A 20,010-nucleotide genomic window follows, 5' to 3' on the forward strand; every position below is an offset into this window, starting at 1 on the left:
GAACAGTCCACTTCTGAGCGCTCAGCGCTCTCCTCCACAGAGGAAGCAAAGGAAGAGGCGCAGGTCTGGGTGAGCCGCAGCGTATCGGGGTCTGCATGGGTTGCACATGAGCTGCTTTGGGGACTGCCAGGTGACAATGTCAGGAAGCCAACTGAAAACAGAGCTGTGGCATTCAGGAGCAGAAATAAAGATTTTAAAGTCTCAGCACAGAGTTGGAATTGTAGGTTTGGGGAGCCGTTAAAATCATTTAGAACAATATGACATTTAAAAAAAGGGGGCTAAGGACCAACTGTTAGGAATGTCATTAGTTGGGATACAGACAAGAAGACAGAACCAGTGCGGTTGAGTGTGGCGGGAGGAAGGGGCACCCAGACCTCACGGAGGCTGATGAGTGGTGCCCTAACCCAGAGGCAGGCCTGGCCTCAGCAGCTGAGGACAGGGACAGGGAAGGAAAGGGAAAAGCAGTAGCTGGGGAGAAAGCCATGGTTGAGGAAAGGGTTTGTTCTCTGTTACCTAGATTTTAAGATCAATATTGAGCAAATTTACTGAGGGACTGGTACAAAACTGCTCAGACCTCAGTGTGCAGAGGAATCCCCAGAGAACCCTGTCAGAAACACAGATCCCAGGCCAGGGCCCTCGGAGGTGGATTCGGAAGGGCTGGCAGGCCAAGGAAGCTCCATGTTATCAAGCAGCCTCTGGTGCATGCTGTCCGCGGACCATGACTTAAAAAACCAGTGGTCAAGTTGAAAGGTCCAAAGGGAGAGGATCCCGAACGCAAGTCAAAGAATTCACCTCTGATTAGAGAGAACTCCCCCTCCAGGATCAAACAGACGGAAATACAAACATACTCCAGATACGAGAAGGAAGCTGAGAACATCTCTGCCCAGTGGCCTCTGTGAAGAGGACTGGAGGATGGCCTGCTGGCAGGAGGCGACAAGACCCACGTTTGTCCGCAGCCTCTGAATGAGCGGGGTGGGGGGGTCTATGAGGCAGAGAAGCACCCTCTCCCCACAGCATCAAAGTTCATGAGACAGTGAATTCCGCTCAGCAATGTCAGCTGGTTCCTTCTCAAGATGCAAAAGCAGTGGATAATCTAAAGGAAAGGATCTAGCCTCACCCTCTCCCACCCTCCACCCTGCGATGGGTAAGACGCCTCCCATGTACTAGTATCACATGCCCATTACGAAAACTGCCAAGTCTCCACGTGTCCACAGAACTACAGCACTCCATCCTCTACAGCCACCCCGAACATGAGCCTGGGAATATCGTCCTGTCTGTTCCCTAAGGGAGCGAAGGGGCACAGAACAGCAGGACAAACTCCCTGCGCTGAGCAGGGCCCCTGGCACTATTATGTTGAACAAATCATTTCGCCCTCTGGGACTCAGGCTCCTGTGTGGCAAAGCCGGCTGGACGCGAGGCCGTCTCGTCTCGCCTGGTCTCTGCTGCTAAGCATCGCCGTGGCCCACAGTCAAACGGAAATGCCACATTCGGTTATCGCATCCGACAGAAATGGTCAGCAGAGAAAGCTCACGTTTCTCCTAAAAAATTGAGAGCCAAAAAAGTGTACAGAAAGAGAAAACCAAATTAACTGACTAAAAAGGAAACCCAAAGCAGGTGATGCTTTCATTCACTTTCCAGAAGCAGAAACCTGGAGGACGGTTTCCATCCAAAGCATCAACCCCAGTAAAATCAAAACACTAGCTCGTCAATCTCGCTAAAAGTTCATTATGCTCAAACATTCCCCCAGAAAAAGGCACGCACAGCATCCTGATGTGATCTTCAAGACAATGCCTGGATGAAAAACTTCACGGATAAATGTAATTTTTCAATCTGGTACAATGAAAAAGCTATCATGCAAAAGCCATGTTATGAAAACATTTCTAATGTTTTTGTTCTTTTAGAAACATTTTATGGTAAAACAGAACACTGACCAAGCTGCATAAAGTACGCTGTTGAATGAAGATCTACTGGAATCACTGCACAGCTCAAGCAATGGGGTTCTGCCAGCCCCTGGGAGCCTCCACTGGCCTCATCTCCATCACAACGTCCTCCCTCCCCTGGAGCTCGCCCTGCCCTGGCCTCACGGCACTCATTTCCATGCTTTGCTTTTTTTTTTTTTTTTTAAGATTTTATTTATTTGACAGAGAGAGGGAGAGACAGCACAAGTGGGCAGAGCAGCAGGGCGAGGAGCCCGATGCAGGACTCCATCCCAGGACCCTGAGATCATGACCTGAGCTGAAGGCAGATGCTTAACCGGCTGAGCCACCCAGGTGCCCTCCATGCTTTTCTTAATTGTCTTGCTACCCAAGCACAGAGCCGAGAGCGCTTGTGCTTAACTGTGCGGTGTGTTTTCAAATATGGTGTTTAAATGTACTGTTTTAAGTTAGCAAAGTTCAACTCCAGGAAGCCCTTTTACCCCTTTGAGGGGGGGGTGAAATATACATCATGTCAAATTTACCATTTGAATCTTTTTTTTTTTTAAAGATTTTATTTATTTATTTGACAGAAAGACACAGCAAGAGAGGGAACACAAGCAGGGGGAGTGGGAGAGGGAGAAGCAGGCTTCCCGTGGAGCAGGGAGCCCGATGCGGGGCTCGATCCCAGGACCCCGGGACCATGACCTGAGCCGAAGGCAGACGCTTAACGACTGAGCCACCCAGGCGCCCCTATTTGAATCATTTTTAAGTGTGTCCTTGAGTGGTACTGACACCTTCACCCTCCTGTGCAGCTGTCCCTGACTCCACCCCGGTTTCCCCTTACACTTTCCCCTTGAAGAAAGCAGGTGGCTGGGCTGCAGAGGTGGCCCGAGTCTGGGCTGGTGCTGGTTAACAAGTTTTTCTGTCGTCCGAGTCCCTGCAAATCGGTAGCTGGATCCAAAGCACTGATGGGTGTCAGGTGCGATGTTCGGGAGGTGTGTGTTCTCCCCCCAAGGAGGAACGTAATGGCTGGTGGTCTCTTCCTCTGTTAGGTGGATGCTCACAGTTTTGGTCCACTCATCTATCAGGGACCACAAAACAATGGTATTCCAATTCCATCATCCCTCCTCAACCGTTAGCTCGAGCACCTGGGTAAAGAGAAACCCCCTCATCCACTGCTGAGGGGGGTCCAACAGTACACATGCATGGAAAAGCAGAATAAACACCCATTACTTATCATGTTCAAAATAAGGAACTGGTTCCCTGTCACGTGCAAAGGTGGAAGGCTCTAGCAGCATGAAGAGCACAGGACTGAAATGGCTGTCACCCTTGGTGATCCTCAAACTGTCAGTGGCAGCACCTTCGGTCGGTCTGCCTGACACCACCTCAGTTCACTCTGACAGCGTCCTTGCTAGAGGTCTCACACCATGTGTCAAGATCGTCCGACTACACTTCCCGCTCCAGACCAGGACCGGGCCCACTCCAAGGAGCCCTGGCTTCTCTGAGTCAGGAGGAGCGCTTCCCGACCATGACGTGGGGATTCGGAAAGCTCCCTGCTCTGGGAGATGGTCAGTTTCCAGGCCTTGGCCGCAAACAGGGCAGACAGATAGGTGGACTTATTTTTAAATTACCTCATAATTTCATTTTTTTTAAGATCTTATTTATTTGAGAGACACAGAGAGAGAGAGTGCATGTGCTTGTGCACAAGCACAGGGGTAGAAGCAGAGGGAGAAGCGGACTCCCCGTGGAGCAGGGAGCCCGACGTGGGGCTCGATCCCGGGACCCTGGATGGTGACCTGAGCCAAAGGCAGACGCTTAACTGTCTGAGCCACCCAGGCGCCCTTTCATGCTGTTACTTTTATTCAAGGCCTGGACTACAAGGTGTTTACTTAATCTCTATTCTCTTACATCTATTACCTCCTTTCTTCCATACGAGAATCCTAGTTCAAGACCAGATGCTAGAATCAGATTGTCACAAAATTAATTACTCACTTTATTCCACATCAATACATAGTTTCCGAATACCAATACCAACATTATCTCAATCAAAAGAATTATTAAAAGCAGTTCAAAACTACTTTTGCAGAGAGTGGCATCGTCATCATAGAGGAGTAAGAGTTTTCTACCATCTTCCCCCCAAAGCACACTGACTTAGACAATCACCCACAAACGAGAGAGCCTCTGTGGAGGTCCAGGAGTCCAGAAGAAGCCCTTCTCTCTTCCAGGAGAAGAGCCTGCATACCACAGAAGCAAAAAACTCCGCAAGTGGACATGCTGAGGAGGGCCGTGCCACCCCTCCCACCCCTCGGCACAGCTCAACGCCAAGAGCCTGGGGTTTCTCCCTCAGGGACTCGAGAGTGTGTGAGCCCGCCCCTCACTTCCTCAGCTGTGCAGGGTGGCTGCCAAGGAAGGTCCTTGCTCCCGTGCCCCATCCAGAACGCTGAGGTCCCAAAAATGTCCTTCGAGTCTTTTTATTAAATCCAGGACAAGATGAGGAGTCAGTCACAGCTGACTCCAGGCAGGGCTACACACGGCCTCCCTGGTGTTAGGCCAATGTAGTCAGCCCACGGTGTAATGTCAGCTCTGCCGTGCAACACGGCGACTCAACACTTCCATCCACCAGCCGGTGCTGGTCCAGGTCAGTGCACTCTTTTGCTCCCCTTTGCCTACTTCACCCGGCCCCCCGGCCACCTCTGCTCAGGCAACCACCAGTGTGTTCTCTGTATCTGAGAGTCTGGGGGAGTTTTTGTTTTCTTGTTTGTTTTGTTTCTTAAATTCTTGACTCCTTAGCCTAAACTACACATACAATGCATCATCCACTCACCAGACCCTGGAAGGTCTTTTGTGGGCCTTGGTGCCCACCTTTTCTCCTCTATAAGACTTGCCCTGGTTGTGGACATTAAGATTCTGTGCCTCAAATCCTACAATATGCTGTGGAAACAACCATCCTCAGTAAAGAGGGCATCTGGTTAGTAACCACCATGTTCTATTTCACACGTGTGCTGTAGCTAACTGATGGGAAATTAGGCCAGTCTTATATTTACAAACCACTTAGTGATCATGATCCTAGCTCCCTTTGATCTGGTTTTATTTTAAAGGATAGAAGAAGGTATTCCCAGGCTATGAATCTCGGACTACAGTTTTACTTTCAGCATGGAAGGGCAAAAGCAATACTCCAGAGCTCTACAACAAAAGGCAGAAACACAGTAACCTAACAAAGCCTGTCTGCCTGAGCACATGAACTCACAGAGCCACCACAAGGAAGAAGGGTACGGTTCCCCCTGCAGGCCTCCTGTCGTGTCTCTCAGGGAGAGCGTGCCACCACCTTTGGCAGGTAGCCAACTCAGCACCCCGTCCTTGGTCCTTGACTCCTCACAGCCAGGTAGCTTGGCTGGAAGTCTACTAGCCCAGACATGCCCCTGGGATGAGAGCTAATCAAGCACTCCCTGGACAGCTGTGAGGCACCATTTATTCTGCCAAACTCCCTTCCTGGGAAAAAGAAAAGTCAGAACCTCTGCCCGTAACCCTCTACTTGCAGAAAAACGTAGTCTGGTGGTATCAAGCAGTTTACAAACAGAAAAAAAATCCATCTTATCTAATATTCTTTAAGCCCTGGTATAATGTTAAATCCACTTGACATTTTCACAGTTTCTAATGTGTCCAACAGTAAATTTGCTTTTCTACCTTTGTTAATAATATACCCAACAAAATGTTAATCAAATATTATTATTATACAAGGAAGCTCGTTACGGTTAAACACTAGAGAGCACACAGGAGAGCAAATTTCATGACGAGTGTTATGGACTGTGTCCTCCCCGAATTCCTACGTTGAAGCCTTAACACCCAGGATGACAGTGCTCCAAGGTGGGGCCCTGAGAGGTAATGACGTTGAACGTGGAGCCCGCTTACTAAGGAAAGGAGATGGGGAAGAGGCACTCACTCACTCATCCTGACCACAAATGTGCAAAGGCTCTTTCTCCGTTGTGGCCTGGATACTGTGAATACAGGCTGAATAGGACACATGGGGTCCTTGTTCCCCAAAACCTCTCATCTAGAGGATGGAGGCAGATGGACAGGAAAAACCAACATGACACTTCTAGGAAAAAGTGCAGTTAAGAACGCAGGTGCTTTGACAAGAATGACGAGGGATGGGGTGCTGGTCCAGCTGATGTGCTGGGGGCCGCCTCTCCACAGCAGAGACTTCCAAACTGCCGTCTGAACAGTGAGGTGTGGGTGTGCTGATTGTGGGAGAGAGCGATTCGGGTGAGGCCCTCAGGCAGGACAGCTGGGCACGCTCTGGGGACAAGGTGGCCAGTGTGGCCGGAGATGCCTCAGGGGCACAAGAGGGAAGAAGACAGTCCCCGTCACAGGAACAGGAAACCATAACTAAGCTTTGTCGCTTGAGTTCAATGGGACAGCATCATTCCTGAGCACCCACGTACGGCTGAGAGACTGGCTGGGAAACAGAGTCCCATTCCCAGAGAGAGACAAACATCTCATCCCTGGAGGTAAAACCCACTTCAAAACTGACAGGCCTCCGGGCCTCTGTACCAGTGGATTTCTTGCAAGGCCTGGGAAGCCCATGCTTTTTCTTCATCAAGGAAGCTTCCCAGGTCAGGCCCAAGTCACACATCAACTTTGGGAGCCCCTACAGGACCCCACCAGATAAAGTGAGCTACATCTCATCATGTCCCTGCATCTTGGGGCGCTCTAATCCCGTACTTATTTGTCCGGCTGACCCCTGGGCCACAGAAGAGTTACAAGGACAGGCTCTGGAGTCAGCCTGCCTGGATTCATAACCCAGTTCTGCCACTTCCTAACTGTGTGACCTTTGAAAAATTACTCAACCTCTCTAGGCCTTAATGTCCTCATTTGTAAAGTGGAGACATTAATAGCACCTATTTCATACGGTTGCTGCGAGGATTAAGTGAGTTGATTCATGTAAACCTCTTAAATATTAGCTGCTATCATCATGATTGTCCTTCAGGAGACAGACCCTTCCTCGTTACTCATCCTGTGGTCCAAGAGCCCAGTCCAGTGCTTGTTTCATAATACGAGACAGTTAAATGTCATGTCATGCTACGGAGGATGAGTGATGGGGGAACATAACATAACTAACATTTGTTGAACCTTTACCAGGCTGCAGGTGGAGTGCAAATCCTCACAACAACCCTAGAGATGCTCATCATCATTTCATAAACTAGGAGACTAAGAGAAGTCAAAGTCGCTCACCCAAACTTACGTAGTTAGTAAGTTCTAACGACAGAATCTGCTGACTGCCTCAAACCATACCCTTCAACTCAATGCTTGTGGCCCCCCAAATTCCTGTGTTGAAGCCCAAACCCCAAACGTGCCTGTATGTGAAGACAGGGCCTATCAGGAAGTGATAAAGGTTAAGTGAGGTCATAAGGGAGGGGCCCTAATGCAACAGGGTTGTTGTCCTCATAGGAACATGCCAGCACCCTGGTCCCAGACTTTAGCCTTCGGAACTGCAGGAAATCAGTTTCTGTCAAGTGGACAGTCTGTGGATCTTGTTATGACAGCCTGAACTAACTAATACACCCCACAGTGCCTCCAAATGAACGTATGAATGCATACACCCATTCGTAATCTGACACAATTAATCCAGTAAATCTTACTCCTAATCAGCTAGTCCTAATGCTACAACGAGTATAAATGCCCATTTTCTCCAGACGCCACCTCCTTGCAGAAACCACAGTCTCTGGAGAACTTCATCACCATAGCTAATTAGACCACAGCAGTTATACTTGAAAAAATGCAGTAATTCCACCAATTTAAGATGACCTCCTGGCAAATGAGCACAAAATAGTAAAAAGCGTGAATTAAGAAATGATTTAACAAGGAAGCACCTTTATTGCTTTCAGATCTATAGAGGAACCCAGTGGGCGAACTAAGTGCCCAGGAGAAGCCTCAGTCAGCTCGAGCTAATGGATGGCAAGCAAGTAACGATGAGCAAGCAGCAGGCACCAAAGAGCCATGACCTGCTGATTAAGACTGGGGGGAAGGGGGGCTTACCGTCACTGAGGTCTTGGAGGAGGTTCTCCTGGCACGAGAAATCCAACTTCACCTTGATGTTGACCACGAAAGTGGCCACCTTCCCCGGCTGCAGAGGAAACTGGGCAAGGGTTTCTTCCAGGTTCCAGCTCAAGAAGTCGCCATACAGTTTTTCTACAATGACAATGACAGTGGTGACAAGGACGGCGGAACTGAGGCAGTACGTGACTTACCAACCCCCTGGAAAAATCCTGATGCAGCCCCAAAAGCAAAGGAAAAGGCAAACCATTTAAAACGTGATAGATCAAAGTACCAAGAAAATCCCAGACTCGTGGGTATTGCAAGGCAATGACCCGTGCCTGTGTGCAAGGCACGGGGTGCCAGAGCATCTCCGCTCCTACTGCTCAGCTTCCTCTCGCCAACAAAATCAATGCATCCTTTGCTCTTATAAATGGAATCGGAGCTAAACAGAATTTCTGCACAACAAGGACTGTCTAGGTCATGTCACCTTCAGGAGAAACAGATCCACGTCAAGTGGGAGAAGCACAGTGAGTAGGAGAGACCCTCTTCAGGAAACAAGGATTCAAAATCAACAGCCCAAGACTGGGTGCTGCGCCCGGGACCTGCGGAGCCTGCAGAGGGGACTTCTGTACTGTCCAGCAAATCCGCCTCCTTCTTGGAGAGATCCTGCGTGTCAGAGCCAGATGGCCTTGGGTCTGATGCCTTTTCGTCTCTAAGTGGAGCAGACGGAGGGTAATGATGCCTTTAAGCCAAGGTGTCTCCGTGTAGAAATGGGGTGACAACTCCCACGCCACAGGACAGCAGTGTCTGTGAAGTGCCGTAACAACTAAAGGCGCTAATGCACTGAGGGGGAGGAAGGGAGACGGGAAGGAGGCAGGGCGGGGAGGCCCCATTTGTGCTGTTTGGAAGCAGCTGTGTCACCTTCATGGCTCCCACACCGGCCAGACAAGCCCTGCTTCAGGCCTGAAATCAAGGCCTAACGTCAAGTGCTGCCTCAGCATCTCGTGGAACCAGGAGAGCCTGGACCGGCCTCACCACAAGTCCAGCCCCTACCCTGCATCCATGAATGCTCCTGTTCCCCCAGCACCCTCCCCAACCCCCCCAAACAATGCTCCTCCCAGGAGCAGTCCCTGCTGACTCCCCACTGGCGGGTTTCAGTTCCCAGCCAGCCATGGACTGATTCAAGCAAGTCAATGACAGCCTCCCACAGGAACCAGGGGCACCCACCCCCTTGTGACTACAGAGCCTGCCTCCCACAGCCCCTGGCTTCCCTCTGTTCCTGAGGGTCACCCCCACGTGGCCCTGTGTGCACGTGGTGTCCTCCTCCCCCGGGGCTCTACGCGTGACGAGTAAACTGCTGTTATCGCTGTCAAGAGGCCGAGGGTCACGTGCTGGGCCATCCCCATCACCCTAAGGCGAGACCCTCTGCTTGCCAACCAGGGGATAGGAGAGCATTCAAACAGGCCCCTCCTTCCACCAAGAAGGCCCTGCTGTGGTTCCCTGCTCAGGGCCCAGCTCCCTGGCTCCGCTACTTCCCCTCCTCCCACAGACCCGTCAGTCCCCAACTTGCTACTGCTTCCATCTCTGGCTTACTTACCTTTCTGGGAACCAGTGCTCGGTGCTAAGTGTCCTCTGTCAGAATAAGGCAGCCAAGGCTTCGAGAGATTAAGTCACTTGTCCCTGGTCAAAAACCAGAGCATGCCAACGGTTCCGGGGCCACTGTACTCATCCACTTCCCACAAGGAGACAGCTCAAGGCAGAGGCAAACATGAAGTCCTGCTCTCGGGACCCCCACAGAAGAATCCAGTGGAAGATGGAGTGCTTGACCCCGGCCCATACTGAAGAACACAGGGTCGACCCATGCTGTGAACACGGTCCACACAGTGTCCGTGGTCCAGGCACAGTCCCTCCAGAACCAGCTGCTGCGCTCTGGCCATAGCACACCTCCCAGACCACACTTATTCTCCGTGGCCCCTCGGAGACGGGTGCGAACAAGCAGGAGCAGATGGGGCAGTGTCAACGCAAGGTGCTTAGAAGCCATGCCATGTCCCTCTGTTGACTCAGACACTCACTGCACACCTCGAATAGGCCAGACCCTTTCCACAAGCAGGTGATCTCACTCGATCACCACCACAACCCAGCAGACTAGTGGCTCTCATCCCCACAGGAAACCAAGAAGGTGAAGGTACTCGATCAAGGTCATTTAGCGAGTAAGTACAAGACGTGGCATACAACAGGCGCTCAGTAAGTACCAGCTACACCACAGCATCCCCAATCCCACTAGTTCACAGGTAAGCAGAGGCTCCGTAAATGCACGTTACCACATTAATTCAGAATGACCGAGGGAAAAATGGGTAGTGGGGAAAGGGATGATGATCGTGGGACCTGCTGGCTCCTGGGACATAAGACTGACGACCACATGGGGCAGAGTCACCACAGACAGGGACAGTGGGGGACCTGCCCGCAGCCAAAGATGCAACGCCCTTGGAGAGACTGCTATTGAGACACGGCTGGGAAGGTGGGGAGAAGCCAGGCAGGTTAAAAAGATGGAGTAGGAGGGGCGCCTGGGGGGCGCAGTCGGTTAAGCATCGACTCTTGGTTTCAGCTCAGGTCATGATCTCAGGGTCGTGGGATTGAGACCCGCCTCGGGTTCTGCACTCAGCGTGGAGTCTGCTTTTTCCTCTCTCTCTGCCCTCCCCCTCTCTGTACATGCACTCGCTCTCTCTCTCTCTCTCTCTCTCTAAAATAAATCAATAAATTAAATCTTTAAAAAGAGAGAGAGAGACAGGAAGTGGGAACCTGTTTGAGTGACCCTGGACCTGCCCCATACGTGCCGGCATAGCCACTGCAGGGATGCCGGCGCTGGCCCTGCCTTCACCTTCCTACCATCTTCTGCACAGACTCCGTGGGCGCTGAGCATTCTTCCACCTGTGAGCGCGAGCGGCAGCCTCCTCTGGAAAACACTGATTCAGCGTCACAAGCTGACCTGACCTGTGGCCTGAGCGGGAGCCCCGGAAGTCACACTGCCCGCCGCCTGTGTTCCCGGGCTGCACCAGCCCGACTCCACAACGGAAGCAAGCGCCTTGGCTCCCAAACCAGTGAAAGGACCAAAATCCTCTCAAGAACCCAGTAATTCACAGTCTATAAATACACGTTAACCTACTTACTCTGTTCTTTACCTCTGTTTTCCACTCCAGTGCATTATTTCAGAATGGAAGGGGGTACGAGATGCCAGGCTATGGGACACCAGGGAGAACATCATTTGGGCCCTCCCTGCTGGAAGGCCAGGTCCCAAAGCCCCCAGGGTACTGAAGCACATGCTAACTTCTTTAACCAGCCTAGCCATCCTCTCTAGCAGGACTAGCCAACTTCAGTATAAAGTGCCAACACCGGGTAGGACCCTGAGGCCCTGTAAAGGCCCCTCCCAAAGATTCAGGCAGGCCTATGTTTCAGACACAGGTTTCTCCCGCATGGGCAGGAACCAGGTTAGGGCTCTGGGGTGCATTCCCGCTGAACCAGAGGACGGGCCCCGACAGCACTGAAGTGTCGGAGCCATCTGGCCTCACCCTCTGAGCCCCAGTTACCCATCAACACACACTGCTTCCCCGCCGAGATCTCCCAGCCCACTTTCCTACGTGGCGGATTCTGACTCATCCTTCACAACCCAACCCTGAAGCTTCTTTGCTGTGATGCCTTTCCCATCCCACGTGGCTCTTCTGGGCTCTGAAGTGCCCACCTCCGTTGGAACATCACAGCCTGTGTCAAGCAGCTCACTCTTCCACCAACTGCAAGACAGGGGCCAGACCTTGCCTTTGAAGCTCACCACTTCCTGGAGAGGCAGGGCACCATGCTGGTTAAGAATGCCCGGTTTAGGAGAAAACTGCCTGGGCTCGACTCCTAGCTCTAGTTGGGCATCCCTAGATAAGTCACCAAACTTCCATGTGCCTCAGTGTGCTCATCTATAAAATGGGTTGTCACGGAGAAGAAAGGAGCTAATGAAAGTAAAACAATCAGAACAAGGTCTGGCCCCCAACTCATGTTAGCGATTCCTGCTGAACAAGCCAACTCCCCTCCACGGGGCTGCGCTCGGAGCAGGTAAGTCGCGTGGAGGCTCCAGGCCTGTACTTGGCACTCAGGAAGCGTGCAGCAGTGCTGGCTGCCATCAGCGTCCTTCCCACTCAACGAGGAACAGTGCTGGCCACGTGGGGGGCACTCAGGAAGCGTTCAACGTGGAACGGACCCATGTATTCCAAAACGTTTCAGATTTAGACTTAGAACAGATGGGGAAAAAGTGACATGAAAAAAGCAGATTACCAGATTGAATGTACACTAGGATTTCACTGCATAAAAATGTTCACATGGAAAAAAAATATAGGTATAGCATACCAATAAGTTAATGTTGGTCCTCTCTGAGTAGTGGGATCACAGGTAATTTCAAATTGCTTCCATTTTTGAATTTTCTACAATGAGGTAATATACACACTTTCATAAACATAATACACATGCACACACGCTAACCTCTCAGTGTGGTGTCTAAATCTGCCCCAGCCCCCTGCCACCCCAGTGTAACACGGGGAGAAGCCCCGTGAACCTGGCCTGCGAGCCCACAGACAGGACTGAGCGTGCTGAGCACCGACGCCCCCCCAGGAGAGTGAGGTGGGGTTCTAAGCCAATGCAGCTGCTTTTTCCGGTGCCAACAGGGCCCAACAATAATGTGGATTGATGACAAGGACAGCAATCACTTGGGGCACGTGTGTCCCTGAGCCCCCAGACTCAATCCGCCAGCTGGATCAACTTCTCCGAAGCAGCAGATTAGCTCTGCTGCACTGTGCAAACCGCACAGGTGCCCCGGAAGAACAGACCAGGCTTAGGAGAAGCTGGTCCAAGTTACTAAGGGAAGGTCTGTCTCTGCTTTCCACTCCCCATGCTGACGGGCTCTGTGGGGCAGCAAGGGGGAGGTCCAGGGAAGAAGACAGATTCCTCCCCTGGAGTTCTTTATAAAAACAATAATTGATACAACCATCTATTAAGTACTATCTTCTAACTTCAGACTGCAGCTATATTATTCTCATGTTATAAAAGAGGCAACTAAAGCTCAGAGAGTTTAAACAACTTACCCCTAGTCAAACAGCTACAGGTAAAAGAACCAAGGTCAGGGCCAGGACCGGCAAACAGCAGGCTCTTTGCACTAAATGTTCTGCCTCTCGCTGCTCATCTGGAACATTAACCTACCCAGCTTCCCAACCAGACTGCAGAGTACTTACAATGAAAACATCGCTAAGGTGATGGGATAGAGGACCTTGAAAAGACATGGTAGGAAATCAAAAGTAATAGCCAAATGGTGAGCTTTGGGATCAAACAGGAATCTGACACCGCCCCTGACAGCTCTCCTCCGTCGTCCCAGGACGCCTCGTCAGTGGGTGGAGACAACTCTCGAGTTGGCACCAAGATACAATAGGCATGGCGGCCTCGGCACAGTGGCCTGGCACACAAAGGCGGCCTGGGGAAACCACAGAGCGCCATGCTGTTCGCCTTGCCCCTTCCATTCACCCAGTGAGCACTCACCGCACAGCCACTGAATATCCCCAGGGCAGGCACACTGCTCTGTTCTGGGGAAAAGAGGTAAATAAGAAAGGCTCCCTGTGGGGCACCTGGGTGGCTCAGTGAGGCATCTGCTTTTGGCTCAGGTCATGATCTCAGGGTCCTGGGATCGAGCCCCGAATCAGGCTCCCTGCTCAGCTTGGTAGTCTGCTTCTCCCTGTCCCCCTCCCCCTGCTTGTTCTCTCTCTCTCACTCTCTCTCAAATAAGTAAATAAAATCTTTAAAAAAAAAAGAAGAAGAAGAAGAAGAAGTGCTCCCTGCCTATAAAACTACACATGCCTGGGTGGAAGATCTCTGATTTTAGGAAGGAATAAGGATGGAGGGCAGAGGAGAAGCCCCCCAAAAGCTCAGACCAGGTGACAGACAATGGTCTTCCTTTTTTTTTTTTTTAAAGATTGCATTTATTTATTTGACAGAGAGAGAGAGAGCGAGAGAGGGAGCACAAGCAGGGAGAGCAGGAGAGGAGGGAGAAGCAGGCTTCCTGCTGAGCAGGGAGCCCGATGCGGGGCTCAATCCCAGGACCCTGGGATCATGACCTGAGCCGAAGGCAGATGCTTAACGACTGAGCCACCCAGGTGCCCCTCAGTCTGAAAATTTCTTACAAGTTTATAATGCCATCACATACAGAACAGGTTCAAAACTGCTGAGCTAATGCACTACCCAAATTGGGGCAGCATATAACTAAGATAGGACTCGCTGTGCTAGGATCTGGAACTAGGAAGTGCACCTACTGAGGCCCCAGAGTTGTAGAAAAGAACGAATGCTCTCGGCCATCACTCCAGTGTAGCAGGAATTCATCACCAGGGGAAGGGGGCAGAAACGAAACTAAAACCTATAATTACAGCACTATTCTTGGCTGTTTGGAGGACTTTTCATTTCTCAAAAGTGTTGCAACTGAGAGATCAACTGTGCTCAAATGAGCTATGAGATGTCCTCGGGGCTCCCCGCAGCCCTGGCTGCAGAGCACGAAAGGCTGGATGTGTCACAGGTGTCCAGAGGCAGCAGGTTGTAAGGGAGATGCAGAATTAGAGACACCATCACCTGGGATCTCAGCTGGGCTGTGGCGGGCACCCACAGACACATCCCCGAAGGAGGGCAGGGCAGGAAACAAACATCTGGTGCGAGCTAGGGGCCGTCACCCACACAGCAACCACGGGGCGGCTGACGTGTGTGGAGCACTTCCACGAGGCAGGCACCGTGAGAGGATCTTCATGTGCACCGTGTCATTGAATCCACATCCGGCGACCATCCCCTCTCAGCCAGCTGCCCAAGGCCACACAGGAGCGGGGGGAGCCAGGAGTCCACCTACCCCAAGATGTTGCCTGGTCTAACCCTGACAACAAGCCTGTGAAGGAGCCAGTGCAGAGCCCAGTGCAAGGCTCGATCTCACGACCCCGAGATCATGACCTGAGCCAAAATTAAGAGTTGGGTGCTCAACCGACCGAGCCACCCGGGCACCCCTCTTCCTCATTTCAACCGTTTGCATCAGCATTCCTGGACGTCTGTACCTCCTGGGGAAGCCCAAGCCCCACAGAGGTGGACATCAGAGCACATGCTGGCAGACTGGAACAGCACAGGCCCCAAACAACAAAGGTTCCCATAGTGGGGCGCCTGGGGGGCTCAGTCGGTTAAGTGTCTGCCTTTGGCTCAGGTCATGATCTCAGGGTCCTGGGATTCAGCCCAGGTCAGGCTCCCTGCTCAGCGGGGAGCCTGCTTCTCCTTCTTCCTCTGCTCCTCCCCCACCCCCGTTCGTGCTCTCCCTGTCTCTCAAATAAATAAAATCTTAAAAAAAAAAAAGTTCCCACACGGCAGGGCCAGACACCCTAACTTCCTCTGTCCTCTCCGTCCTGCTTGCTTACTTCTCAGCCATGCTCCAGTGAGCTGAACATATCAGGTGTTAGAGTAGTGATTAAAAGACATTCCACTTGGTCTTCCAATGAACAGGGTTTGTAAACTTCTCCATCGTGACCCCACAACTGTGCAAAACGCCAACTGTTCGAGAAGGCCACTGCAGTCATGTACACCAGGGACACAGAGCTGGATGAGTTCTACACATTCATGAATTCCAACGTCTTCCTAGGAGTGCAGCAGTCGATCCACTCACTGTGGCTACTCACAGGTGGCAGAAATCATACAAGATGTGCAGTCCGAACTTAATCCCATTCCGTGAACATGCCTGACTCCCCGCACTGAATCGTGAGCTCCTTCAGGACAGGATTCATGGATTATTCATGGGTCTGGCATGATGAGTGTATAGAAATGTGATATAAATCCCTGATTGTTGAGTAACACAAAGCCAAGTGAAGTGACTGTTACTGTAACAGAGTATAAGCAAGGCCACATACAGTAGGAGCGGCATGACTCCATCTAAGGGGGTCAGGAAAGCTTTCAGGAGGTGGTGTGGGGACTGGCACGTGAATGATGGATGGGATGTGAGAGGCACACAGGACACCTGAGAGTTAGCAAAGCTACGACTACATCCAACTGTGGCCACAGGTAGCTAGAGGACAAAGACTGTGGAAGCACACTCCACACCCCAGAGGACAGGGACTTGGAGCTGATTCCTGGGTGTCCCAGTGCCCCACACAATGGCCACCGTGTAGGCGGTGCTCAGGAAAGGCTTGTTGAAGACCTGGGCCAAAGGACGGACAACTGGCATAGGGACAAATGGGAAGAAGAACTGAGAGAGGACCTTCCCGCTGCCTCGTGGCCCACAGTACATGTGCTACCATCTGGCCTCCGCCCACACCAACCCCATGAGGACAGGGGTCACTGCTGTCCTGCTCCCAAGCACAGTGGCGGGAAGAAAGAAAGCAGGCAGCAAGCCAGATGGGAGGTTTCTCCAAATGCTGGGCTAAGAAACAGTATAAGAAAGCTATGTAAAAAGACATTTAGTAAAAGTGAGAGAAGAACAGACACTTTTTTTTAAAGATTTTATTTATTTATTTGACAGAGAAAGACACAGCGAGAGAGGGAACACAAGCAGGGGGAGTGGGAGAGGGAGAGGCAGGCTTCCCGCGGAGCAGGGACCGATGCGGGGCTCGATCCCAGGACCCTGGGACCACGACCTGGGCCGAAGGCAGACGCTTAACGACTGAGCCACCAGGCGCCCCCGAACAGACACTTTTATAAGGTAACAGTGAAGGTGGCGTCAGGACAATGACGACAGGTGACAGGAAGACCTGCTGCGCGCTGACCCCTCGTGACGCAAGGCACGCATATCCCAGTGCCCGGAAGGACCACACAGTCCTCTCCCAGGGTCGCGGAATCCGACTGCCACAGAAGTGGTAAGTACGTCCAAGTCATGCCACCGGTAAGTGGCAAAGCCAGGACATGTGTTTGGTGCCAAAGACTGTAATGGGAATCACAACAGCTATGTCTACTTCTGAGGACGGCCTCATCCTGGGGGTGTCCTCCTGGCCCCCCAACCTGCTGCAGCCCACAGCAGCCTGCTCCCAGCTCCCCTGGACCTGTGTCCATGCCCAAGCATGCAAGTGGGACCTGGCATGACAATGGAGGGATATATTGAGAAACTGAGTCCTTTTTCCCACTCCCCAAGACACTCCATGCTTTCACAATGCTAACAAGTAATAAACCACTTTTCTACAAGAATTTTTTTTAAATTTTGCCCTATATTGCCATATTTTCAAAAAATATATATATATAAATAGCATAACAAAAGCAACTCAGAAACAACTCTGATGCCCTGGTTTCCCAGGGCCGGGCAGAAGACGTGGAAAATGGGGAGGAGAAGCCCTGGCTCATTCCCCCACATAAAGGGAAGGGAACTGAGCTGTTTCTCACCAGCAACCATGTGCCAGGCACTGTGCCGGGTGCTCCAGAGGCATTCCTGTTTGTTCTCGAACGACCACCGGAGACAGGAAGGGTCCCGGGGAGAGCCCGCACTGGAACTCTCATCCTCAAGGAGTCACACGGCTTGCTCAGGACTAGTCGTGTCGCCGATAAGTACTGGAGCCGGGGCTGGAAGCCAAAGCTGTCAGACTCCAAACCCCATTGTGCCTCTCACTGGCTGGAGAGAGCCCGTGCTGCACACTCTGCTCGGACAGAGCTAAGTGGCCAGAGCAAGAAGGAAGGGGAGGAAAATGACACAGGAACCAGAGGACCTGGGCTGGTTCCACAGAACTCACAGGCAAGCAACAGCACAGCTCAAGATGCACTTGAACCCTGCACCCCAATCTATGCCCCCACCCACAAAAAAGGAGTCAGTAAATAGGTTCCAAGTCCTGCTTCAGGACTTTGTTCAGAATGTAACAATTCCCAAGCCTGTGGTATACTGAGAAACATTTTTCACTGCTTATTTTTCTTTAAGTTCTGTGGCTTAAGAGTGACACATTCAAACAATAGGTAAAGCCACTCACAGAGAACAGCTTATTAACCCTCCGGTGCAAATAACCACAGTATTTACATCTAAGTAACAACAGACGAAACTCACAGAGACAAGAAGTCTCTAGGGCCACTGCCGCAGGACAGAAAGCCCAACAGCTTCATGGTCAGGTTTAATACATTTTTACGCCTCAAAAGTGGACCTTTCTGTTTCTTCCTTTCATTACCGTGGTACAACATGGAATATCCAGAGAAATTTTTCAAAATCCTATGCTCGAAAAATTAAAAATAGAACTACCATAGGACCCAGCAAATACACTTCTTGGTATTTATCTGAAGAAAACACTAATTCAAAAAAATATATGCACCTCTAAGTTCACTCCAGCATTATCTACAGCAACGGAGACATGGAAGCAGCCTAAGTGTCCATCGACTGAGGAATGGATAAAGAAGATGTCGTGTATTTACACGATGGAATACTCCTCAGCCATAAAAGAATGCAATCTTGCCATGTGCAATGATGTGCATGAGCTAGCGGGTATTATGGTAAGTGAAATAAGTAAGACAGAGAAAGACAAACACCGCACGATTCCACTCATATGTGGACTCTAAAACATAAGACAAATGAATAGACAGAACAAAAGAGAAATACACTCATAAATACACAGAACAAACTGGTGACTGCCAGAGGAGGGGGTCGGGGGATGGGCAAAGTAGATAAAGGGGATGGATTCGTACAAACTTCCGTTATCAAATAACTAAATCCCAGGGATGTCACGGACAGCACAGGGAAGAGAGTCAGTACATACTTTTGTGTGGTGACAGATGGTAACTAGACCCATTGTGATCATTTCATAATGTATGAAAGTATCAAACCACTATGTTATATACTTGAAACTAATATAATACTGTATGTCATTTATAATTCGATGTAAAAAAATTCTCAGGCTTGACCTCAAAAAAAAAAAAAAATCCTGTGCAACAATGTGCTGCAAAGAACAAACAGATAAACATAAATCAGTAGTGTAGCATTTGTCTCTAATTTTTCCCCCTATGGGATTCGGTTTCAGAAATAACAGTCATTATTTTAATGCTAGAGTTTAGCTTCATGCAGTCAAGTGAAACTGGTTATTTTATGTTGACAGTGATCCAGGAAGGGCTACTGCTGTTGACCTCCACCATCTGAGAACCGTTCCTGTCTGCGTCTAACCGCAGAGACTCGGCAATACAACACTCATGAGAAATGTAGGCAGGAGAGAATCTCGCTTCAGTCCAAATGCTTAGGAGTTATTAGTTACGCCAACGTGGAATCATTGATTTTTGTCAAAAAAATTACACTAGCAGAAAAAAGTTATTAAGGGGGAGGTGTTTTTATGTACATATGTATGCGAACATTTGGGTTTGTATACTCACACGTGTCTTAGAAGATGGCTAAAAAGCAGATACAATCAATTCCCTTAATTTGGGTTTTGTTATAATAAATTCTATGGTTACTTAAGTAAAGATAGAAATTTTCATCTCCAACAAGCTGCTTCTCCCTCCGACCCCCCCATGCTCTCTCTCATTCTTCTGAAATAATAAATAAATAATCTTAAAAAAAAAAAGACTTGCTCACAAATGGATTATAATTAAAATTTACACGACGCTGACAGAGAGCCCTTGTCTGGCTGCACTGGGTTACAGATGCTCGTCTCCACGTCAGGTACTTACGAGCACAGGGACACGCTCACCCCGTGAGGGCCTAAACTACGGTTGAGACCCCTGAGGGGACCCACATAGGTCTGTTTCACTATTAGTATCACAGATCCTAAATACAAAAGGATTTTTAAAATGAGTTTGTAAGATTAGGGATTAAAACAAGACAGGAAAGCAAGGAAGACAGGGGAAAAAAAACAGGAATTTCTCTTTATCTAAAGAAGAGGGTGTTTATTCAGAGGGGAGACAGGACATGTCCAAGACTCGTGAGAGCCCCTGACAAAACTCTGGGTGCTTCTGGGGTGTCAGGAATGGGAGAAAAGAGAACGTGAGGCCTGCAGACAGCCTCCCGCACAGCCAAGGCCTGAGGCACACAGACCTCTGCAGACGGGACACATCGAGAACTATAAGTACTCTT

The 20,010-nt window shown here is 50.3% G+C and overlaps 1 protein-coding gene across 4 annotated transcripts in view; it reads right to left on the minus strand.

The window, feature by feature from the left end:
* The window catches only part of TRAPPC9 (trafficking protein particle complex subunit 9), a 544,520-nt gene that overhangs the window by 385,092 nt on the left and 139,418 nt on the right, over positions 1–20,010 (minus strand). For all 4 annotated transcript variants that reach the window (XM_073893249.1, XM_073893250.1, XM_073893248.1 and 1 more), the window contains one exon: positions 7,953–8,105. In XM_073893249.1, coding sequence (XP_073749350.1) covers positions 7,953–8,105 — 153 coding nt within the window. The remainder of the gene's footprint in view (positions 1–7,952; positions 8,106–20,010) is intronic.

Source organism: Callorhinus ursinus, unplaced genomic scaffold (assembly GCF_003265705.2).
Source record: "Callorhinus ursinus isolate GAN/ISIS: 27379988/994484 unplaced genomic scaffold, GSC_fseal_2.0 scaffold5, whole genome shotgun sequence".
NCBI classification, from domain to species: domain Eukaryota; kingdom Metazoa; phylum Chordata; class Mammalia; order Carnivora; family Otariidae; genus Callorhinus; species Callorhinus ursinus.